This window comes from Notothenia rossii, assembly GCF_949606895.1.
Source record: "Notothenia rossii genome assembly, chromosome: 6".
Taxonomy (NCBI): domain Eukaryota; kingdom Metazoa; phylum Chordata; class Actinopteri; order Perciformes; family Nototheniidae; genus Notothenia; species Notothenia rossii.
The window spans coordinates 56,063,162-56,089,184 of record NC_136909.1 but is presented as its reverse complement, the minus strand read 5'-3'; the positions used below and the strand labels follow the sequence as shown (position 1 = coordinate 56,089,184).

The window sequence follows — 26,023 nt, the reverse complement described above, 5'->3', positions numbered from 1 at the left end:
TCGATCTGGGGCTCCACGCAAGATCTCACCCCGTGGGGTCAAAATTATCACAAGAACGGTGAGCAAAAATCCCAGAACCACACGGGGGGACCTAGTCAATGACCTGCAGAGAGCTGGGACCAAAGTAACAAAGGCTACCATCAGTAACACACTACGCCTCCAGGGACTCAAATCCTGCAGTTCCAGACGTGTCCCCCTGCTTAAGCCAGTACATGTCCAGTCCAGAAGAGGATTGGGAGAATGTCATATGGTCAGATGAAACCAAAATAGAACTTTTTGGTAAAAACTCAACTTGACGTGTTTGGAGGAAAAGAAAGAATGTTGAGTTGCATCCAAAGAACACCATACCTACTGTGAAACATGGGGGTGGAAACATCATGCTTTGGGGCTGTTTTTCTGCAAAGGGACCAGGACGACTGATTCGTGTAAAGCAGACGTGTCAAACTCAAGGCCCGCGGGCCAAATGTGGCCCGCCACGTCATTTTATGTGGCCCGCGAGAGCTTAATAGGTCTGATTGTCTAAAAATAAATAAGTCAAATGCGTGCAGTGACCAAAAACTACATTTCCCACAATACATGCCAATTATGTTACCCGCGAAGTGACGGCATCCCGCCACTAGACTGCAGTGTTTCCACATCGATGCGATTTTCCCAACAAGTGGAATTGAGAAATACAAATAATGATCCCAAAATGTCCAGGAAGAGAAAAATTGATGCAGATGGAAGGGTGTTTCAAGAAAGATGGGAAGGCGAATACATGTTTGTGCTTCAAGGAGAAAAACCGGTATGTCTTTTGTGTTATGAGGCGGTGGCGGTTGTCAAAGAGTACAATCTACGTCTGCATTTTGAGAACAAACACGGAGGTAAGTATGCCAAATTTAGCCATCAAGAAAAACAACAAATTGCCCAAGAATTAAAAGGCAAACTGCGATCGCAGCAGAATGTGTTCGCGAAAGCCACAACCAAAAACAACGCGGCAGTGAAAGCTAGCTTTGTTGTGGCTGAAGAAATCGCCCGCGCTTCAAAGTCTTTTTCAGAGGGAGCGTTTTTGAAGCAGTGCATGCTGAAGGTCTGTGAGCAGGTGTGTCCCGACCAGATACAGACTTTTAAAAATGTCAGTTTATCAAGAAACACCATCGCGGACCGAGTTAAGGAACTAGCAGGAAACCTGGCAACACAGCTGGCCGAAGAGACACGCAGCTACATAGCTTTTTCATTAGCTGTTGATGAAAGCACAGACAACACGGATACAGCGCAGCTATCTATTTTTATTAGAGGCGTGAAGTCGGACCTCTCTGTCACTGAGGAGCTGTTGGATGTGGCTGCCATGCATGGGACCACAACGGGACGGGACATTTTTGATGCGGTGGAGAAGTCCGTCAGTAAAAACGCATTGCCCTGGGAAAACTTGGTGGGATTAACTACAGACGGTGCACCTGCAATGTGTGGAAGAAAAGTGGGCTTGGTTGGACTAATGAAGGAGAAAATGCAAGAAAGTAACTGTCACACGCCTCTGATAACGTATCATTGCATTATCCATCAAGAAGCTTTGTGCGGGAAGGTGCTGGGGATGGATGATATAGTGACCACGGTCATGAAGACAGTGAACTTCATTCGGGCGCGTGGCCTGAATCATCGTCAGTTCCAGCTGTTCTTGCAGGAGATGGGCTCGGAGCACGGAGACGTGCCGTACCATACAGAAGTAAGGTGGCTGAGTAGGAGCAAAGTCCTCAAACGATTTTTTGAGCTTAGGGAAGACATTGCTCTTTTCATGCAGAGTAAAGGAAAACCCTTGTCTGAACTGTCAGATCCAAACTGGCTGTGTGACTTTGCTATGTTGTGTGACATAACCGAACATCTCGCCCAACTGAATCAGAAGCTGCAGGGACGCAAACAAGTCATCACGCAGATGTCCGACACGATCACGGCTTTCCAGCGTAAACTTGACCTATGGATGTGCCAAGTGAAACAGGACAATCTTGCCCACTTTCCTGTTTCTCAGAGCATCTCAGCCTCATGTCCCGGTACTTTCTCATGTGCTCAGTTAGCTACCAAACTGAGCCTGTTGATGAATGAGTTTGATCGGCGCTTCTCTGACTTCCGAGCACAGCACTCTGGATTTGCCATCTTTGCTAGTCCTTTCACCACCGACGTGTGCACTGCACCCCAACAACTTCAGATGGAGTTAATAGAGCTTCAAAGCGATAGTGGCCTGAGAGCAAAGTTCCAGGATGTTACAATCCAGGACTTTTACCGTCTACTGCCCCCTGCTTTCATGCCACAGCTTCGACTTCATGCTGCCCGTGTTCTGTCTATGTTTGGGAGCACCTATCTGTGCGAACAGATGTTTTCAATAATGAATCTAAACAAAAACAAGCACAGATCACGCATCACTGACGACAACCTCCACGCTGTTCTACGGATTGCTACAGCACAGGACCTAAAACCAGACATGGAAACAGTGGCCACGGAAAAACGGTGTCAGACATCTGGTCAGAAAACACATTGGTAAGCATTTGAAAAAACCTAATAATATATAATAAAATGCAATTCAACCAAGAAGAACAATAGTTAAACTATGTGCAATGTAATGATTGTGTTTGCATTTTGTTTTGTGTTTGTTATTTACAGAACATGATCAATGGATGAGGATGGTGGAGAGGGGATCCACATGGTGTGTTCAAGGACAGGCAGCATCTCCTCATCAAAAACTAACCTAAAAACTTGACCAATATAGTTGTGGACTGAGACAACCCTTATTTTGTTATTTTGAGTTTATTACATATACTACTTTATATGTGTAGGAATGTATTTAGTGTTTGCAGGTTTTATGTGTTTATGCAAACAAATGTTTACTGTAATCAAACCATCTCTCATGAGTTGGATGTATGCCCCCTGCAAGGCTGTGTGCAGCCATTTGTTTTTGTAAAATGCTACATCTGTCACATGTTCTTAGCAGCTCACAATTGTTGGTTTTACAGTTATTTGTTATTTCAAGTTTTGAACAAAGTTAATGTCATAACTTGTGTTTGATGTTATTTTTCTTTATTCACTTGGATAGTTTGATCGTTGATTGATGGAGTAATATGGGTTTCATAACCTGACAAATTAAAAGGATTTATGTTATAATAACAGAGCAACAAGCAAACATATTTTTTACATCTATGCAAATATATATGTAATATTTGTAACTTGAATAAGTAATAAATTCAGAGTTATTTAACATTAAGGAGTAGTTACATTTATTTTACATTGCATTTAGTTACATTGCATTTAGTTACATTTATAAGTTACATCTGGCCCTTTGAGGGCAACGATTATGCTGATGTGGCCCTCGGTGAAAATGAGTTTGACACCCCTGGTGTAAAGGAAAGAATGAATGGGGCCATGTATCGTTAGATTTTGAGTGACAACCTCCTTCCATCAGTAAGGGGATTGAAGATGAAACGTGGATGGGTCTTTCAGCATGACAATGATCCCAAACACACTGCCCGGGCAACGAAGGAGTGGCTTCGTAAGAAGCATTTCAAGGTCCTGGAGTGGCCGAGCCAGTCTCCAGATCTCAACCCCATAGAAAATCTTTGGAGGGAGTTGAAAGTCCGTGTTGCCCGGCGACAGCCCCAAAACATCACTGCTCTAGAGGAGATCTGCATGGAGGAATGGGCCAAAATACCAGCAGGTGTGAAAACCTTGTGAAGACTTACAGAAAACGTTTGACCTCTGTCACTGCAAACAAAGGGTATATAACAAAGTATTGAGATGAACTTTTGTTAATGACCAAATACTTATTTTCCACCATAATGTGCAAATAAATTCTTTAAAAATCAGACAATGTGACTTTCTGGATTTTCTTTTCTCATTTTTTCTCTCATAGTTGAGGTATACCTAGGATGAAAATTACAGGCCTCTCTCATCTTTTTAAGTTGGAGAACTTGCACAATTGGTGGCTGACTAAATACTTTTTTGCCCCACTGTATGCCGTTAAAAACTGTGCAATATATACCTGGATGCTAAATCCGCAGAACTGTTGTGTATTATTTAAAATGTGCAACTTAAAAAAAAAATATAATTTTTTTTTTAATCTTTAATACTTTTTTTATGCATGCTTTAGGTAACATTAAGCTGTCTTTGGCTGTTCTCTGCTGTAACAATGTAAATGTATCCCCTGTGGGACTAAATGAAGCCAATACTATGCTGCGTTCTTGGAGCTACGTGGATGTGGGGAACAACAATGCTTGATTGCGGATACGTAATTTCACATTCTAGCACAGTTTATTGCTCTTATACCTTCATTGTTGCCAACTATGATGCTCAACAGCTCGCTTAACGGAACTTTGACCGATCTGAAAGCTCAAAAAACGATCTGAAAGTGAAAAAACGATCTTAAGGTGAAAAGCAATGTGAAACCTGAAAAAACAAGATTTGAAACTGAAAAAAATGAACTTTCAAATAAATTGTATTTTTTTGAATGATCAAAACTTGCCTCCTGTCATCATTAATGGACGTCTCTTTAAAATGACCGTTCAGAGGAGAGGAGTTCTCATTTCTCTAACCGCCTGCTGCTTCCCCTCGGTTCCCTTCCTCGACTCCTCCGCTCGCATCTCCTGTGGGCGGGACTAAGACACGAGGAAAGGCGTCGAGGAGGGGAGTCGAGGTGGGGAATAGTGAAATGAGAAGCCTTCTTTGTCTCCAAGCACCACACCAGGATTGAGTGTTTAGTAGCCGTTTGTCTTTTGATACCTTAAATGTAGGTAGTATTTTCTTCGTATTTTGGATTATTATTTACACTAAAAGTAAATGTTAACTTTATTGTTAAAATATAAGTATCTTTAAATGCTGGAGTTATATTTGTTTGGGCAAATTGCTGTTATTCAGGTTTCTCCCCAATTTTTACGAGAGACATTGGCAACAGCAACCATCTTTTATATTTACAGACAACTGAACAATATTCCTGACAAATAAAACAACTGCAAATTGCAACTCTTGTCTCCTGGTGGTTTGTGGCTCCAGTTTGAACTATTTTGCCTCAACAGTCAACATATTATGAATAGTGATATTGTTGATACCAACCTTGTCGTTGTCCTCTGGGCTGGAGCTGTGTCCGTCTCCGTACAGCCGAGCGTACTGCTGCCACACCTCACTGTCGCTGCAGTGGCGGGCGCTGACCCGGCCCAGGAGCTCCTTCAGTTTGGAGCGGAGAGTTTCTGCCTGCTGCCCCTGGAAGTCAATCAGGTTCTCAACTACTGCTCGAACCAGGATCTTCAGAATCTGCAAAATGATTCAATGTCAACGTCAGATTTGTTTCCGAAGATTAATGACAATTCATAAACTCGAAACATCATAATAAGTGATGTTGTGGGTTTGCATTAAATTCCACATACAAACATTTATTGCTGTACATTAAAAGCAGCATTTCTCAGCACTACCAGAAACCAATGAAGGAAAAGCTGGATGGAAAGAAGCTGGCTTTATGGGGAATGTGGTTTTAATTTTCACAAACACGTCCACGGCATGAGGCTGCACATTATCACCCTGCTTTATGGTTATTGTGCCAATCTGCCATAGTAATCTAGTAATCATACAATTGTGTCGAGAGAGCAGGTCAATGCACAGAAAAAAATACAGCATGCAATATAGAACACCTTCACCTCAAACTAGTCAAAAATATAAAAGAACTAAAAACATCTGCTTTTATTTCTAAAACTTTATTTCTCTCAATATGACACATGATATAAGATGAATACCTGAGTGTAGCTTAGCAGTGGTATTGCTAAAAACAGTAGTGGGTAAGCTGGTGAAGAAAATTGGATGGGAGCAAGTGTTGGAGGAAAGTGTCAACCTCCTTCCCCGTTCTCCTGTCCCAAGGCGTCCCTCAGGGCTCTGTGCTTGGTCCTCTGCTCTTCATCCTCAACCTCTTCCCCCTCAGTAACATCATATGCCGCCATTACCTCCACTTCCACTGCTACACTGACAATAAACTGTGAAAAATCGGACATGCTCATCATCGGTCCCAAATCCCTCAACAAAAACAATAATAACTTCTCCCTTCTCATTGACGATTCTACTCTGTTTCCCCCCAAACATCCCCAACCCAGGAAAGCAACCTCACCTTTGAAAACCAGATCTACCAGAAACACCTTTTTCCACCTCAAAAACATATCATGTCTCCGCCAATCACTCTTGTTCTGCTGCCAAAACCCTGATCCATGACTTCATCTCATCACAAATCAACTACTTGAATAGCATTCTTTATAGTACACCATCTAAACTCCTAAATAAACTCCACTATCAATATTCAAAAGTTTAATGTCATAACATATAACACTTACGGTGTAGTTGTGTAATGTATGAAAAACTTAGATCGCAGGTTTCTCAACCATACAATTACAAGACATAAATAAATAAAAACAAATTTTTAAATAGTGCAAGCTCACGTGTTAAATAGACTGTGGGATGAAACTGTCCCTGAGTCTGGTGGTTTTTGTCCTGATGCTATCGGGGGGGGTTTGGATGTCTCTCCGGCTCTCCACATTCTGGTCGTGAACCGGCGACCCTTTGGTTCCCAAGCCAAGTCCCTAGAGACTGAGCTACTGCTGCCCAGATAGTCAAACCCATTAAAGTGTGCATCACTAGTTATTATCTCGCTACATTGTAGTTTTTATTTTTAGTGTCTTAGTATGTTGCAATCAGAGAAAGACAAAGCTATGGGTGCAAAGACCAACACATGCAATTATAATCTCTGCCTCCGTGTCTCCACTGTCAGGATGTGTTGATGTGACACTTCCTGTTATGAGTGAGATTTAATGCTGAAATATAAGTTTGTTTGATGTATTCCCCTCCCCTGTCCATCACTGTGAGGAAAAGTGACTTATTTAGATGAATACTGAATTGATGACTTATTAGACCCTCCAGAAAAACGCGGGCAAAAATCCTTGATTATGCGGGCTAAATTCCTTGATTATGCGGGCTAAAATCCTTGATTATGCAATTAAACATGCAGGGTTTTTATGTGATTTTATGCGGTGAAATTGCGGAAAGTTGCGAAATATGCGGAAAGTTGCGAAATATGCTAAATATGCGGGAAAAAAGAATAAATGTTTTTTAAAATATTGGGCTGTGTTATTTATTCTCTCTCACACACAACCTGCCACTAACGTTAAACCCCTTTACTATTCAATTCAACACATTCAATGTTTATTTATTGTAAAAGCAATTGGGCTATTTTAATCTCACACACCCCCCCCCCAACCCCCCCCCCCCCCCCCCCACACACACACACACACACTTCTCCGCCTCATTCTGTTTTCATTTACTCGTTCGTTATCTGACCAGCTTCAATCTTGTAGGGTTTTGGAGGTTAATGCCTCGGTGAATGTGAGTTGTTTGGCTTTCTTGTCCGCAGCAGCAGAAAGCATTTTTTCGAATGTTTGAAAGAATCAAAGTGGGTCGTCACGTCGATGTTCTCTTATGCTCCAACACACAGTTGCACGGGGTGCAGAATAGTTTCCCCCCACTTTTTGCCCGGTCTTCAGTAGAAATGTTCGTCGGTAAATGAGATGGATTAGATTTTTTCATCTTGGTGTTTTCTCTATTGTGTGAGCTCCACACGTTCACTCTATACAGTGTTGTTTACATTCTGTGATGCGCGAGCTGGTGACGTCACGTCCAGACGAGTTAACTTTTTATTCTTCTCAACTTTGTGTGGAAAATTGCGGGGATTATGCGGCCTTTTGATAAATATGCGGCCTTTTAAAAATCTGCACCATTTTGCTGATTATGCGGTAAATTCTGCGATCGCAGAATCGCGTTTTTCTGGAGGGTCTAACTTATTCAGATTCCTGCTGGATCCAGTCAAAGTGTGAAATTGAGTGGAAAAGTCATAACCTCTCTGTTGAGAAAAAGGAAAAAAAATACAAAGCCAGGCCAGAATTTTCTATGGAGCTCATATTGAAGTTTACTTATAGATCACAACAATAGAATAGGGGGAAAGGGGACCTTTTATTCTCAGGGGCTTCTGTGTGAAAATGTGTGTGACTGTAAGGTTCTTGCTAGGGGTGCACCGAATGGGAAATTCTTGGCCGAAACCGATACCGAAAATAGGAAACAGTTGGCTGAAAACCGAATGCCGAAAGGCCGAAAATGATTAATAGAAATATATATATATAATGTATACATTTTTTACCAATGTTGTTCAGCTACCTGATTATGGAAAAAGACATGATTATGGCAAAACTTAACTTAAATAGTAATCACTATTATGGGTCCATAAAACATTTATTCAGCACTTTTGAATGCATACAGTACATTAATTCCAAGTCAAGTGCATTTTCTCTGTAGGATAACTACAACAAAGTGCATTCAGAACAAAGCCAAGGTGCATAAACATCTAGGCCAGTAGGCCTGCAACAAAATAGTGAAAATAAAGACTGTAACAGCCAGGCCTTCAACAACAACAAATGCACCTATAAGTGCATGCATACAAATGTGCAAGCTGGATAAATCCACATGAATGTAACTATTTACAAATTCAATTACAATTCAATTTCAAGAATCTGTAAATAAGGCTGTCTGTCCTCATAAGCAAAGTTGTAAACATTGTATAAAGATACATAAAGTGAAAACTGGATACAAAATCCACAACCAATTACAAATTAAATTACAATTTCAAGAATCTGCAAATAAGGTGGTCTGTCCTCATGAGCAATGTAAACAACATTGTATCATTTAGATACCGAAAGTACAATATATTTAACACTGTGCTGCTGTCATTTCCCCCTAATGATAACCTGAGATGGTGAATTATAACTCACAATGAAAATTATTCAGGAAAGTGGGTATAGAGTAGACATGTAGAACTAGATAAGCTTATGATAAGCCAGCCTTGTCTACTTATTAAGGAAAAGTGGTAGGTTCTTTTTAATGGACAGTAGCTTCTCTGCTTTATCAGCCATAAGTCTGCTCCTCTTCTCATCAAGCACATGAGAGGCAGCGCTGAACAGTCTCTCGCTGTCAGTGCTTGTGATTTGATCTTACTCCGGATATTTGTCCGGGTGTTTTGATTTGAAGTGGTGGAGTAATCCCGAAGTGGTGAAAGTCTTTGCAGTTACACCCCCTCGAGAAATGTCAGCGGAACACGTTTTACAAATCGCAATCCGCGCCTCTTTCTCTGATATTTTTAAATATCTCCAAGCGGCAGACATGTTGGCTGTGAGCCAGCCGCGAGCATGGTCGCGCACCGTGCTTGTCGCTGCGTTTTGATTACGTCATCACAACAACACGTTAGCTTACCAACGTAACCCTGTTCCCTGACATTCGGTGATATTTTTTCGGTGCTAAAACCGTTTCGGCCGAAAACCGAAAGAGCCTCTTTAACCATTTTCGGCCGATAATTTTCGGCGGCCGAATATTCGGTGCATCCCTAGTTCTTGCGTATCCCTTTTAAACCCATGAGGCATAAAGCAGAGGCATGTGACCCTCAGATCCTCTGAAATCTATCAGCTTCTCAAAGTACTCCTGTCATCAGCCCTCTACACATTCCAGAGAGAGGAATTCATGGTGGGCCTTTCATCATCGCCCCAACCCTCCTACTCTCAGCTCTGGACTGAAAACTACCAAAGGGAAGAAAAATATTAAAAGAATAAGACATGTTGCTTCTAAAAATTATCCGATTATGCAGTAGAGGATTCTTTGTTTCACGGCTATTTATGCAAAATACCTTTCAAAAGGTGTGAGATGGATAAAAAAGAACCATATACAAATATGAAGAAAAGAGATTCTTTAATGTGACGTTTTGAGGAGAGATTCTGACAGCTTTGTTTCTCTGTGGATGGCAGGGGAGAGGGATGGAGGTTTGTTTAATCACAACTTTGTGTTGGTTCCAGAGCTGAAAAACATTTAAAACAGTTTCCTCTGTCAGGCCAACTGACCATCAATGGTCAACTTGAAAATGTCAGAATGTGGGCTTGTGTGCATTTTTGAAAAATTACATCTGGCAAACAATTATTTTATAATTATAAATAAAATAAAAAATCTTTGATAGAAAAATGGTTCATCAGTTGGCACAGGAATGACGTGAATCCAAGGACTTGATAAACAGGATGCATTTAACCCACTAGTGAGCTGACAGAGGAAGGAGAGGTTGGTTGGTCCATCTAAGTGATTTATCAACCAAATTAATCTAACTACTTTCCTAAGCTGCAGATTTGATTGGCAAAGTTCACAAAGTTGAATGATTTGGCAGTTTTCTATGAAGGTAGATATGGTGCAAAATGCGAGAGCGTGTAAAACCTGATGTGAGCACTTGCAGAAAAAAAATCTGAGCTTGTGTGCATACATTTACACTTGTATAAAATATCCACGTAACTGTGAACCAAATTTGAAGTCACAGAAGAAGAAAAAAAGTTTTGTAGCTTGTAGGAAAAAATGAACTTAGTGATGAAATATTCACTTGCAGAAAAATACATTTTTTAAATATATTTTCCATTACAACTGCAACTTGGTTATTACAACCTCTCAAATCAGTCATTACAACTCGACGAATCTGCTCTGTGGCAATATAAATCGACGAATCTGCGGTCTTGACTTTTGCTACACTTCTTGCGATAAATGTGTCGCAAAAGTAATTTTCACCTGTAGATCAGCTGTAGATGTGGGGGGAGGGAGGGGGGTTGGAGCGAAGGGGCTGAGCTATCAGAACAACGAGGCTTGACTGCGGGGCTAACTGTTGTGTTGCTACCAGTCCGCTGACATGGCGGGTCAATCAACGGTAAGTTTTGCCCATTACTTGCCCAGTATTACTTTGAATATTATTATTGTTATTGAGGATTAAATCCGCTTTGAAGACCACCGTTTTATATTGTGCAGTTTAGCGGCAAAATAACGTCAGTTAGCCAGCTAACGCTAGCTTTGTTGAGTTTATGCTAGCTAAACAAGTAGTGGTTGTAGTCTACAGCAGTAATTAATATATTATAGCCTACTGCTTTGGCACTAACGGTGGTGTTTTTAAAGCCTTTGTAAATTATCCATGCTATTTTCTATTTAGCTAACGTCGAAGTAGTGTATGTGAAATCAACCTCCCAATAAGATGTGTATATTACAATTATTAATGTCATATTTCAAGATGATTACTTAGATATTACAATATGGTTGGTTGAGCTGGAGTTCATTATTGAGCTTACTTTTTAACGTCAGTCATATCTGAAGAACAAACCCAAACCTGGTTGTTTTTATTAATTGCATTACCAAATGGGTATCAAATAAACCAACTGTTACAGTAAAATAAGAAGGAACCTCACTCGGACAATACACAATCCAACATGTTCAACAGAAGATAATCAGTTATATTGTTTGTACACATGGTATTTTACATATATATATCTGTTTGTTTAAGGTGTCCAGGTGATGCAGACAGGCTGGACCAGAGAGTGAGAGACAGAACTGGACTCCTCACAGCAGTGAACTTCAGCACAGGTACAAATACGATTTTTTCATACTGTAAAAAGAATCAAGAAAGATATTGGTTTACATAAATGAAGTATTGACTTTAATACACTGATATACATTCCATTAAACAATACTAGATCACCTACACATCAGTGAAGTTGAGGGGTTTTTCCATGCAAAAAGTTACATTTAGATGTTAACAAGCAATATGACTTAGTCAGCTTTCTAATTTAATGTATTGAAGGCAAAGATATTTAACACAGTGAGAACTGCTACTATTTATCTCTCAATATTGTCTGTAAAAACGTGGTAAAAGTTATTCTTTCAGTGAGACAACAGAGCAAGCTTCTACAGTTGCACTACGTTTTGTAACAGTTCAATATTATTTTGATAATAAAATATATTTCAATGTTGATGAATTTCATACTGTTCATTCCTAATCTGATTACAATTACAAAATAATGATATCTACAGCCCCTAAACACACAAACACACCGCTTTCATAAATAACACACTTGTTCTGCAATAATATGTTTTATGTTTCCTGTCATTTTTGTTAGGAAAGGACATGCCTGAAAGACACGACATGATTTTATGAGATTTTAAGACCAGTACAGGACATTCACTAAGAAACTACTTTTATTGTGAAAACAAAGATCTGCGCACCGAATATTTTTGTAGTCTATCTGGTTATAGTCAGGCTTATAAAGTGTGGCGAAAAACATAGTCAACTGATGGGATGCATCTATTTCCACATCTACACTCCATCAGCTGATTATTTCTATTTGCCTCACTTTATGAGCTTCATAACACTTGTGCCTTGTACCTCAGAGTTTGCAACGTCACAAATAAATGGGGCCAATCTTAAGTCAGATGTGAATGTGTAATCTATTTTCAGAAAGAATAATGGACGAAAGGAGTGCAAATACAATTTATTGAAATGTGAACCAAAAGTTAATCAAAAATGTTTTAAATAAAAAGCACATATGGACAGAAAGTGTAAAGCAGGGGTCGGCAACCCCTGGCTGGCACGCGGCACCGTAGCCAGTGGCGCACTAGGAATAAGTGGAATAAGTGTGCAATAATATTTAAATTGTATTTTCGGATCCTGAACGAGACCGCCGCCAGAGCGCGTCTACCTGCAGAAGGAAGCCATGCACACAACGCAGCCCCGCTGACTTTCTGCCGCTTTCCTCCATGGTGCAGTGCTGATCGTTTCACCACAGAGGAAAGCACTTCACAAATTGCAGTAGGTCTACCCATAAGGAGCTGTACAAAGGCCGCAGTTTTTGCGTGGCTGTGTCTTTAGTTGAAAGCCCAGTGGCGATCTGCTCATCGAAATAATATGCTACAAAGGGGTGGACTGGCAATCTCTTTAACTTTCCTGTCGGCTCCCAGACCGTAGTCGAGGAGGGCAGCAGCAACAAGCTTCAGGTTCAATAACCCACTTTAGCTTAAATGACTTGGGAGGCCGTTGCATTTATTTAGCTGTTCTTCTGTTTCACAAAATACATCACAGACCTCTGTTTTTCTGCTGCCTCGTTTCACTTCCAGAAACATACACACGTTCCCCCCTCACTGTCGCTCTGCCATCCACACACACACATGCACAAGCCACACCCCTCTCTCTCTCTCTCTTAAAGGGACAGCGATCTCATCTCACTCTGCATGACCCTAATATCATAACGTGTGTTCTGGAGAATCACAGAACGGACGATTGTCATTATTATGCCGTTTAAACCAATTATTTAAATGTGGTAAATGTGTATGTTTCGTTGAGAGGTCCACACACTGCTTCCCCGGAGCGAGGCTCCCCCCGCCCTCCTGCTGATAGTTCACGAGCGTCAAGCTCCTCAACCGCCCCCCCCCCGTTTTCACCTCTCCAAACCAACTCTGCAGCTCTATGGATACCACGCTGTCTCAATCCGTCCACACTGAATATGAGGGGAAAAAATAATAAGCAAATAATAAATGCTTTAGACCAGGGGTTTTCAAAGTGTGGGAAGGTGAGCCTCCCCTCAGAGAACATAATCACAGCCGCGCCCCCCCTCCCAATTATTATTGCTATTATTAATATTATTGTTGTTGTTGCTATAATGCAGGGGTATAACATTGCATTTCAAAGAGGTCCAGTAAGAGAACATGTCATAAAATGCTCTGTTTTCGCTGTCTACCTTTCTCTTTTTTGATTGGCTGAGTGTCACCTCCTTAAAACATTAAACAATAGCTTTTTTAAACCTCTTTATCTTTATGTTGAGGTTAAGGATGGCAGCTTCCTCAAACGTTGCACTCGGAGAGAAATATTTGAGACGGAGATGATGAACTGTTTAGCCCTTGGGCATGGTTTATTTTCCTCTGCACTGTGTGCATCCTTTCTCTCAGCCGAGATAACTTAGAATGCAACACAACACACACAGATCTGGTTAACACCCCCTCATTTACATATGACGCAAGCCTCCCCCATAGTGGTACAATAATAATACTACATCCCTACACATAATAGACATAATCTCTCTCTCTCTCTCTCTCATATATATATATATATATGAGTGATATATATATAGATATATATATATATCTATATATATATAACAACTGAAGATATATGCAAACATTTCCCTTAACAAAGCACATTTAAAAAAAAAATTAACATCGTGGATACATCCTATGCTCCCGGCAACACACTGAACGCCAACTTTGCCTCCGTATTACACTCACCCCTACTTCAGTGGGTACAATGAGTCTGCGTCTTTGATGCGCACAGGCGGGTGATGCGGGGATGCAATGGAGACAGAAACAAACGCAGATCCCCCTCTGGCTGCAGCCTTGACCGGTACTTGTTTTTTATCAATGCCAAATCCGCACTCACACAGGTAGGTGGAGGTGAAGGGAATGAGCACTTGAACAGCCTTTTTGGCGAGGTCGGGGAACTCGGTCTCCACAGACAGCCAAAAGTGAGCAAGGGACACTTTACTCATCTTTTGTCTCAAGTCCATATTCGAGTTCAGCTCGAGTACAGCCTCTTCCTCTTGCATGGTCAGTCCATCACGGGGTGTCACTGGGAAAGAGAATGGATTTCTCACCCACTGATTTGCCAAGGTCTCCTCTCCAAAATACTCTCCAAATTGCTCACGCAACCCCTTCAAATGCGCAATGACCACCTGTTGTATGGAGTCCAGTTGCAGTCCTGCCCTCCCCACAACATCTGCCAACGTTGGGAACATTTCCACGGAGCCCCGTTCAACATGAGAACACCACAGGTCCAACTTTTTCCTGATTGCAGAGACCTGATCGTATGCCAAAAAGACATTGCACTCTTTGCCCTGCAGAGAGGTGTTCAACAGGTTTATCCGGTCAAATATATCGGACAGATAGGTCAACATTGCAACCCAGTTCATGTCCACCATGTGCTTGACCAGTGGGGAGTTGATTTCGGTGAGGAAGAGGAGAACTTCCTCGCGCAAATCACATAAGCGAGTGAGGACCTTGCCCCGGGACAGCCACCGGACCTCAGAGTGCAGCAGCAGCTGGTGGAAGTGAGCGCCCATCTCATTGCAGAGGATGGAGAAGAGACGCGCATTCATGGAGCGTGATTTAATTAAGCTGACAATTTTTACTGCCTCATCCAGGACCGCACGCAGCTCTTTGGGCATCCTCTTGGTCGCCAAGGCCTGGCGATGGATGATGCAGTGGTTCCATACAGCAGCGGGGGCAACATCTTGCACCTTTTTTACCAGACCGCTGTGGCGACCTGTCATTGCTCTTGCGCCATCTGTACATATTCCACAACAGCGGCCCCAATCAATTTGATTCTCCTGCATGAAACCATTCAAAGCCTTGAAGATTTCTTCTGCTGTAGCTGAAGACTGGTGACAGCTGGCAGAGGGTGACAAAATAAAAACTCCTCCTGGACACCGAGCTCTTTAATATAGCGTACATATGTCATTAGCTGAGCATAGTGAGCAACGTCGGTAGACTCGTCCAGCTGAATGGAGAAAAAAGGGCTCTCGCGAATACCGTCCAGCACCTGTTCCTTCACATCAGATGCCATGTCTGAGATGCGGCGCTGGATGGTATTGTCAGACATTGGGATCACATCTAGCTTGGCAGCAGCAGCTTCTCCCATCATTACTGAAACCATATCTTTAGCAGCAGGGAGGAGTAACTTTTCACCAATTTCGTGAGGTTTACCTGCCTTAGCTATCCGTAACGCCACTCTGTATGATGCTTCGGTTGCCTTTGTATTCAAAGTGCTAAATGTGTTTATGACAGTTTTCTGTGACTGCAATTCCTGGAGCTTACGGTCAAAAAACTCCTGTGGCTTGGTCACCAAACATGGGTGTTTCGTCTCAATATGACGCCGGAGTTTCCCTGGTCTCATACTGTCATTAGCTAGCACCTCGTTGCAGATAGCACACTGTGGCAGTGGAGTGTCATCAGGACCGGTCCATGAAAATCCTAGCTTCAAATAATCATGGTCATACTTCCTCTGTTTTTTGGCATGCGGTGTCTCCTCTCTCACTTTAGGTGACTTCACTAAAAATCTATCAATATTTTGCCGCTTGAATACATTTAGCCAGAGCCGTTAACTAGCTATATTTCACTATTTCTCTTTATTTTTTTCTGGCGGCTGTGCCTCCCCTGAAGCTCTCTGGCGCCCCCCAGGGGAGGCGCGCCTCACACTTTGAAAACCCCTGCTTTAGACAATAAGAAATATAAAGTTGAAAGTTGAGTTGCTCAGTTTTTTGATTGTCAATACTATGTCAATACTATTACTGTATAACTAATATATCAGGTTAAGAAGCACCTTCAAATAAAGATTGGTCTTTAAATACATTTTGTCTCTTGAATTGTTTGTCAGAAGTCAAGGATCTAGAACTGGTACTTAGTTGTAATGATACAGTCTGGTTAGTATGCTGTTTGGAGGAGGCCTCACAGGTAAGAGTACTAACTAGCTACCATCACATGTACCTTAGCTTGACTTAAATGTATTAAACGTATAATTAAGTGATGGCAAAATATAAATAACTAATGTCATGCAAACATATTAATATTTGCTTGATTCCAGAGTTGAATTTAGCACAATTGCATACAAACGTCAAGGGATTTTAAGATTCTTAAGTCTTCGTTCTAAATAGAAAATAGCATGGATAATTTACAAAGGCTTTAAAAACACAGCAGGAGCCCAAGACAATTATAAAACGTGTCATTATTTCAGTACCTTTCAATTGGTTTTATTTTCCTAAACGGTTATCAACCGTTAGTGCCAAAGCAGTAGGCTACAATATATTAATTACTGCTGTAGACTACAACCACTACTTGTTTAGCTAGCATAAACTCGACAAAGCTAGCATTAGCTGGGTAACTGACGTTAATTTGCCGCTAAACTGTGCGATATAAACGGTGGTCTTCAAAGCGGATTTAATCCTCAATCACAATAATAATATTCAAAGTAATACTGGGCAAGTAATGGGCAAAACTTACCGTTGATTGATGCGCCATGTCAGCGGACTGGTAGCGACACAACCGTTAGCCCCGCAGTCAAGCCTCGTCGTTCTGATAGCTCCGCCCCTTCGCTCCAACCCCCCTCCCTCCCCCCACATCTACAGCTGATCTACAGGTGAAAGTTATTTTTGCGACACATTTATCGCAAGAAGTGTAGCAAAAGTCAAGACCGCAGATTCGTCGATTTATACTGCCACAGAGCAGATTCGTCAAGTTCTAATGAGTGATTTGAGAGGTTGTAATAACCAAGTTACATTTGTAATGGAAAATATATTTAAAAAATATGTATTTTTCTGCAAGTGAACATTTCATCACTCATTTTATTTTTTTTCTACAAGCTACAAAACTTCTTTTTTTCTTCTGTGACTTCAAATTTGGTTCACAGTTACGGGGATATTTTATACAAGTGTACATTTGGTTCACAGTTACGTGGATATTTTATACAAGTGTAAATGTATGCACACAAGCTCAGATTTCTTTTCTGCAAGTGCTCACATCAGGTTTTACACGCTCTCGCATTTTGCACCATATCTACCTTCAGTTTTCCTCAATCCTGCGAGCAGATTCACCGATGGTAAATCCATTAAAGTCAACTGTTCTGCTCTGAGGTTCCACTCCTCTAAAGGCTGTGACCATGCTGAGGAACGGTTTGGACTTTTGGAATTTCTTTGTTCAGGGTTAAGACACTTTTTCACCAATGATTTTCAATGACTTTTCCATGATTTCTCAATGACCTTCATCTAATTTTCCATGACCAAAAAAAAATTACCACTGAAAATTGTTTATTTTAACATGGAACAGGAAAATAAGGTCTGCATATGAAACATGTTGTGCTTATCTAAAAAAAATCAAATAGTAGGCTTACTAGCTTCTACACGCTAAAGCAACTGTAGTCAGGGATGCAAACTCATCAGGTATGAAAAAGGTGACAAGGATCCGAGCCCCCGACCCCCCCAACCCCACGGAATATCGGCTTTAAAATGAGGAATAACAGAGGATTTTAGCAGTCAGAACAACTAAAGCAGCAGTGTTAATAATAACAGAAACGCCAAAGAGTCACATCTAATAGAAATATATAAAAGCATTTATTTTAATTGTGTAGCAGTCAGTTTATAATTTTGGCAGCACTGTTGAGTATTTAGAAAATGTATTTTCATGCCTTTGTGCAAGGCTTAGTCTTTTTATCTGTATAGCCACTTGTGTAAAGTAACTAAGTTCATAAACTCAACAAGTACTATACTGTACGTGGGTACAATTTTTAGATACTTGTACTTTATTTAAGTATTTCAATGTTTTGCTACTGTGTACTTCTACTCCACTACAGTTCAGAGGTACATGGTGTACTTTTACTCCACTACATGTATTTAATACCTTTAGTTACTTTACAGATGTGGATGAATGATGTGAAATCTAATCAAGTGTTAAATTAGACTTTGGTTCCACCTGGAGTAAATTCACAAGCTATCCTGCAGTATACAAAGTCATTCAAACTAGCTGTACCTTTACCAGCTTTGAGAACACTTTAATGATGAATCATTATATCATATATTATTCTGAAAAGGACCAATCTGCACAATGACTACTTTTACTGTCGCTACTTTCACTGTATTTTGATGATAATACTTTTTTACTTTCACTTGAGGAACGTTTTGAATGCAGGACATTTACCGAGTGTATTCCTACACTCTGGTACTGGTACTTTTACTAAAGTACAAGATCTGAGTACTTCTACTTTTACTCAAGTACAAGACCCGTGTACTTCTACTTTTATTAAGTACAAGATCTGAGTACTTCTACTAAAGTACAAGATCTGAGTACTTCTACTTTTACTCTAGTACAATATCTATACTTATAACACCTCTGTATATAGCCTATGAAAAAAACTATTAGAAAACAAAGGCTAAAGCTAACGTTAGCAGATAGTGACAATGTATGCTTGCTAGCTAGCTCAACGATTCCTTAAATAATATTGCGACAGAAAAACCTTTCAGTTCACATCACGCTCTGCCGCTCTGCTCTGAACACCTGAACGGCCTGTTCCAACAGCTGTTCACCAGCGGTGCAGTCTGTGCCACAGTGACTCCGGACAGTTACCGAACGCACCGTAGATAATGTAGCTGACCCTCATCCCGGAGCAGCAGAATTCAGCCGGCCCGACAGGCAGGAAGACTCGAGCAAACAGCTCTAGCTTCATATACTAAAAAAATAACACCATGGGCGTCATGATGGCACATAACAGCTCGCGACCACAGATTATTTTGGCGATTAAATAAAATGTAAATTATATTTGACGCAACTTTAGTTACATTTCCATGACTTTTCCAAAACTTTGTGGAAAATATTGTTTTCCATAACTTTTCCAGGGCCTGGAATTTGCATTTTGAATTTCCATGACTTTTCCAGGTTTTCAATGACCGTACGAACCCTGTTTGTTGAAGGAGGAGATTTAAAAATTAAGAGGAAAACAGAGCAAAGTTACATTCCATTTACCAAATTCAACCTATTTTTTTACTTTTACATCTTGTAGTATAACTGATGTGACTAATGGCAGCACAGCCAGTATTAATAAACATGCTGGCTGAAAAGACAGAAACGGGAACAGAGCAAAAGAAAGTCACCTAGATTTAAATAATGTGCCATTACCCTCTAAAAGGTGAATTTAGGTAGTTTGGGTAATTCCCTAAAAACACAGGATGTATTTCTGAGTCACAGCTGTGAATTCATCCAGTCCCACTGAGCTGAAGGACGACATCTTTAAAGTTAATTGTCAAAAACTGAATTAAAACAGGGCTGAGGCAGGGGGGTGTGTGTGTGTCTACAGAAGGTCCAGTTGTGATACACGGTTCTCCACTGGTATATTGTGGTTGTTATCCATGATTAAGTACCTATGTATGTACTGTATTCAATATCTTTGGATTGTAGGTCTAACTCGCAAGCTGCTGTGATTGACTGCCTCAAGTACATCACTGAATGTGGAGGTCCTTCAGATGCATCTAATAATAAATATGTGTGGGTATGAATGCTCCATATAATTTTAATTTCTTAAGGGTGTATAAGCTGCAGACTATATTCACTATGACACCCTTTCAGTGTCACAGCAGTATGCAACAGTAATTCTTTCTCATATTGCGCTTGATGACTTAAAGTGTGAACGACACGGTGAACCATCAGACTCTCCTTCGCACTCTCCAAGAACTTGAGTTTCAGGCTCTGCACTTTCCCTCCACACCTCATACCTCGAAGACCGCACCTACAGGGTAACTTGGAGAGGGTCCGAGTCTGACCCTTGTCAATTAACTACAGGGGTCCCTCAGGGCTCTGTCCTTGGTCCCCTCCTCTTCTCCCGGTACACAAACTCGCTCGGATCGGTCATTAGCCTGCATGGTTTTTCATACCACTGCTACGCTGACGACACCCAATTAATTCAGTCTTTTCCCCATTCTGAAACCCAGGTCGTCGCACGCACCTCTGCTTGTCTAGCAGACATCTCTCGTTGGATGTCTGCTCACCACCTCAAGCTCAACCTTGACAAGACTGAACTGCTTTTTCTTCCGGGAAAAGAGTGTCTCACCCTTGAACTAACAATCAACATCGGCCCCTCTGTTGTTTCCCCGACTCAGACTGCAAGGAATCTGGGTGTGACCCTAGATAAACTGTCCTTCATTGCAAACATCGCTGCTACAACCCATTGCTGCAGATACACGCTTTACAACATCAGGAGGATACCAGAAAGCGACAACTTCTGGTCCAGGCTCTCGTCATCTCACGCCTAGACTACTGCAACTCCCTCCAGGCTGGTCTACCTGCATGTCCCATCCGACCTCTGCAGCTCATCCAGAATGCAGCGGCTCGTCTGGTCTTCAACCTTCCTAAATTCTCCCACACCACACCGCTCCTCCGCTCCCTTCACTGGCTTCCGGTAACTGCTCAAATCCACTTCAAGACACTGATACTAGCGTACCATGCTGTGAATGGATCTGGCCCTTCCTACATCCAGGACATGGTTAAACTATACACCCCAGCACGTGCACTCCACTCTGCATCAGCCATACGGCTCGCTGCACCAGCACTGCGAGGGGGACCCAAGTTCCCATCAGCAAAAATACGTCGGTTTGCTATCCTGGCTCCAAAATGGTGGAATGAGCTCCCCATTGAAATCAGGACAGCAGAAAGCTTACACATCTTCCGGCGCAGACTAAAGACTCAACTCTTTCGACTCCACTTCGAGCAATAAAATGAGTAACAAAGCACTTTTATACTAATAAAGGACTGGCTTATCTAAAGCCAGTTGAGTAGCACTTGAAATGTTTTGGCTCTATGAAAACTGATGTACTTATATGATTCTGTTTTTTTCAAGTTTACAAACTTGTTCGAATGCACTTATTCTAAGTCGCATTGGATAAAAGCGTTAGCTAAATGCAATGTAATGTAATGTAAAAGTGCAGTTCTTTACCTCAGTGTCCTTGTAGTTTTCCCGGAGGTCCATCAGGCGGTGGTAGGCGCGGATAGTTTCGGAAAACTCCCCAATGTCAGTGCTCACCATGATGAAGTTCTCCCAGATCTGCCAGTGCTCGTAGTTGCACCTCAGAGCTTCCTTCAGGGTGCGGAATGCTTTCTCTCTAAAATGAAGCGACATGAAGAAGCAGACGAAAAAGAAGAGGAAAGGAAGAAGTTAGCAGTGACTAACAAATTGATTTTTGGTGAAGGAAAGATTGATGCGATACAAAGCTGCTGCAAGATGCACAAACACGTAAAAAATGTAGAAAGTGCATCTGCTGAAGTAGCAGCAGTGCTAACCGCTTGGCTTTTCAATTTCAGGCCTGAAAACTCATGAGTCTGAAGCGAACAAAGACTCGGAGACACTCTGGGTTCACAAGATACCTCTGTACCCCTGTGATGACCCCTCCACACCGCGTGGGGTGCCGTCTGGGTGTGTGTTTGTTTGTGTTTGCAGGTTCCATTGCCTGACAAGCTGCACCTGTGGGACGAGCTGCTAAGCCTTGATGAGCTACACCTGGCCGGAAGCCTTCAAGAAAGAGCCCGGCCGGATACGTCGCTCTCTGACTCCTCTGGGCACTCTCTTCATGCCAGCCTCAGGGACCTGTGACTGGTTCTGTCATTACATTGTTTACTTAAGAATAAACAATTGTTATTTTCTTACCCTTCGTCTCGCCTCCCTGCTTTTTGTTGCAGCCCAGGAGCCGGGTTGTAACAGTAACAGATGGGGGCTCGTTGTTTTGGACCTGGGAAGCGTGTGCAACTGGATGTCCAGTGTGGGGACGGATTTCGAGCAGCTGCTGTTGTCGCTGGGTGCGGCTGGTTGTTTGGGAGTAGCGTTGCGGGGGTGAGTGTTTTTGCAGTTCTGGTGAACGGAGATTGTGTGGCAGCGAGTACGAGCACAGATCGTTAGTTACCGTGGTTTCTTTCCCTGTTAGGTCTAGTACGGTCTCCCTTGGAGGTCGTAGGGGGGGCTGTTAGTGCGGTGTGAAAGTGGTTAGAGCTATTAGCTCGGGAGCACGCCGAGGCTGCAGGTGGAGTTGCCGGTTTGCTGGTCACTTCGCCGAGCTTACGGTATTAGTGCATAAGTACCCGCCATAACTAGCACCTGAAGACTAGCGGGGAGTTTAGCTAGTTTCTGTAGGCAGTTAGAGGGACGGGCTGCGGTAGCGTGTAGGGTGTGTAGTAGCGTGAGCGTGCACTCAGTGTTGTAGGATGGAGAGTGTGGAGGAGTTTGTGAGAGCGCCTACAGAGGAGCTACTGGAGGGCTTTTCACGTGAGCAGCTGATCTGTGTTGCTGAGCATTTCCGCTTGGATGTTGGGGATAAAAGAATGAAGGAAAACATAAGAGGCATTGTTAAGGCAAATTTGTTTGAGTTAGGTGTTTTTAAAGGGGGAAAACATACTGTTGATCCTAGCAGAGACAGTGGCAGTACGTCTGGCTGCAGTGATACAGGCCTGACTTTTGAACAGAGAAAAGAGTTGCTGTTGTTGCAAACAGAAATGGAGAAGATGGCAGTTAAAAAAATAAGGGGGGAAGTAGAAATTAAAAGGCTTGAGTTAGAGGAGCGGAGGTTGGGTTTTCCTGCTGGTGGTGCAGGTCAGGCCTCTAATTTCCCTGGTAGAGCTACTCCATTTGAAGTTGGCAGTAATTTGCGGGTAGTGCCTCAGTTTAGTGAACGAGACCCAGAGTTTTTTTTCCCCTGTTCGAACGTGTAGCTGAGACCAGAGAGTGGTCTGACGCTGAGGGGACCTTATTGTTACAGTGTGTGTTAACGGGTAAAGCACAGGAAGCCTACTCTGCTCTGACGGTGGCAGAGAGGAAGGTTTATCTGACTGTTAAGACTGCTGTGTTGAAGGCATACGAGTTAGTCCCTGAGGCATATTGACAGAGGTTCAGGTCCTGGGAGAATTCTAGCGTACAGACCCATGTTGAGTTTGCCAGGGATCTGGTTACTTTTTTCAGTAGGTGGTGTAAATCCCTGAATATCGAAACGTATACTGCAGTATGTGAGTTGATGTTGTTGGAGCAATATAAAAATTCTTTACCCAGCCACATTGCGGTTTACATCAGCGAGCGCAAAGTGAAGACTGCTGCAGAGGCTGCTGCTCTGGCAGATGACTATGTGCTAACGCACAGGAGCGGTCAAGTTTTCAGGGGCCAGGATGAAGCTGGTATGTATCGTACAGCAGGGAGATGGGAAGAGAAAGCTAATCCACACTGGGGTAAACCTGGATGTGAGATACGAGGTCAGCTACAGGATGATTTGGAAATTTGTCATTTCTGCAGGGAGAGAGGGCACTGGAAGGCTGACTGTCCCAAAGCTAAGGCTAGCAGGGGGAACTGTGTAGGCCAGTTTAACTCTGCTGCTTGTGCTGTGTCTGTGGTATCCTTACCTGTCATCTCTCCCGGTCAGCAGGTTAATGAGCAATGCGGGTTGAAGGAACCACTGTTTTCTGCATTTTTGTCAACCGGATACATGTCATTGGTGGGAAGTGACATCAGCTTGCCGGTAAAGATTTTGAGAGACACTGCATCGTATGACTCATACATTCTGAACTCTGTGTTACCGTTTTCGGACAAATCTTGAACTGGTTATTTTGTCCGGATGCGAGGTATGGGAATGAATGTTGTGCCTGTTCCTCTGCATTCTGTTGTGTTTAACTCTGGTCTGGTGCAGGGTGAGGTCGCCATGGGGGTCCGTCCTCTAATGCCGATTGGTGGTGTGGATGTTATCCTAGGTAACGGCCTGGCTGGCAGCCGTGTGCCACGCAGTCATCTTCACCCACTGTGACTGTTAACGCAGAGGAGAATGTTAAGTGCTCTCCTGGAGTGTTTATGGCTTGCTCTGTGACCCGGGCTGTGAGCCGTGCACAGGGGGAGTCTGAGCAGGAGGAAGATGCCAGTGAGATAGGTTCCGTGGTTATTCCTGACTGGTTGTTGTCTGTATCCCGCAGTGAGTTTGTGGTAGAGCAGAAAGCGGATGTCTCCCTCAGTCCGTTTTTTGAGGCGGTTCTCTCCACCGAGGATGGTAATGGTGTCACCTGGGGTTGTCAGCTGCAAGGGGGATTGCTGGTCAGAAAGTGGTGGTCACGTGGGAAAGGCTTCATTGGTGAGTCAGTGTATCAGATTGTGGTTCCTGTCAGATTTCGTGAGGAGGTCCTCAGGAAAGCGCATGGGCAGTCGGGACATCTGGGTGTCCGTAAAACATGTGGGTACGTGTTGCGTTATGTTTTTTGGCCTGGTCTCAAGAGAGATGTATCTCGGCACGTTAAATCATGTCAGACAGGTAAGCCAATTCGGCAGCGAACTGGGGGTCAGGTCTTGGGTTTGTTGCCAAGTGCTAGTTTGCGGTTTCTGGAAGGACATTCCGGGTTCTTCCAGGTGCACGGTCAAGGGACTGGCCAGAGTGGTCTTCTGTCAACGCGAGAAGAGCTCCTAGCTATTTAGGTAGTTAACGGTGTTCTAGTGGAACTCCTTTCTTATGGGGGGGGAGTGTGACGACCCCTCCACACCGCGTGGGGTGCCGTCTGGGTGTGTGTGTTTGTGTTTGCAGGTTCCATTGCCTGACAAGCTGCACCTGTGTGACGAGCTGCTAGGCCTTGAGGAGCTACACCTGGCCGGAAGCCTTCAAGAAAGAGCCCAGCCGGATACGTCGCTCTCGGACTCCTCTGGGCATTCTCTTCATGCCAGCCTCGGGGACCTGTGGCTGGTTCTGTCATTAAATTGTTTATTTGAGAATAAACAATTGTTATTTTCTTACCCTTCGTCTCGCCTCCCTGCTTTTTGTTGCAGCCCAGGAGCCGGGTTGTAACAACCCCAAAAAGGCAGAGCGCAAGGAACAACAAACATAATCTGATCTGTGCGCTGCCAGAGCCATACAGAACTCAGGTTCAAATAAAGATAATCCATTTGAATCGTACATACCAGTGATTTGAAACCTTCATTGGTTTTATTTATTAAATTATTGCTGTGTGATCTGTCATCGAGCCAACGCTGCAAAGAGATGTATTTTAACAATGTTGCCATCAAATACATTTCTGTACTGTTCTGACAATTTGCCGTGTTTCTTTATAAGCTTGTTTTATTTATGTGTAACCAAGTCATCATGTTTATGTGCTATAAATGTAATAAAGTTTAAAAAATGTTGCATTCTTATTCTTTCGAAAAAATTACAGACTTTTTTTCTCTGGTGCCACTTTCAAATGTCCCTGATCCTTTGCTCCATCACGACTAATCTTGAATACTAATAAGCAATCTACATTAAGTTTGCTGTGGCTATATACTTTGCTATATTGCTTATTAAACCAAATTCATTCTATGCATAGTCATACTCACTTGTTGTTGAGGCGAATATAGGCTGAAGAGAGGTTGTTCCATGCTTCTGGATTCTGGAGAGGGGATGGAGAAAAGAGATGAGTCGAAAATGGCAAATAACCACAGAATTACGCACAGAGGCTGACAGAGAAGGTGTAAAGTATGACTGTTGGTATTGCTGAGTAGTGTGTGTTTTGTTCCGTTTTGTCTACGCACTACTCTTTCACTAATGATTTAGTAAATAATAGTCAGCGTGTGTAG

The 26,023-nt window shown here is 42.5% G+C and overlaps 1 protein-coding gene across 1 annotated transcript in view; it reads right to left on the bottom strand.

The window, feature by feature from the left end:
- Positions 1-26,023, bottom strand: part of ttc27 (tetratricopeptide repeat domain 27) — a 168,082-nt gene that overhangs the window by 4,777 nt on the left and 137,282 nt on the right. Inside the window, exons 15-17 of the mRNA XM_079689264.1 lie at positions 25,784-25,836; positions 21,401-21,566; positions 5,071-5,268 (exon numbers count right to left, since the gene is read on the bottom strand). Coding sequence (XP_079545390.1) covers positions 5,071-5,268; positions 21,401-21,566; positions 25,784-25,836 — 417 coding nt within the window. The remainder of the gene's footprint in view (positions 1-5,070; positions 5,269-21,400; positions 21,567-25,783; positions 25,837-26,023) is intronic.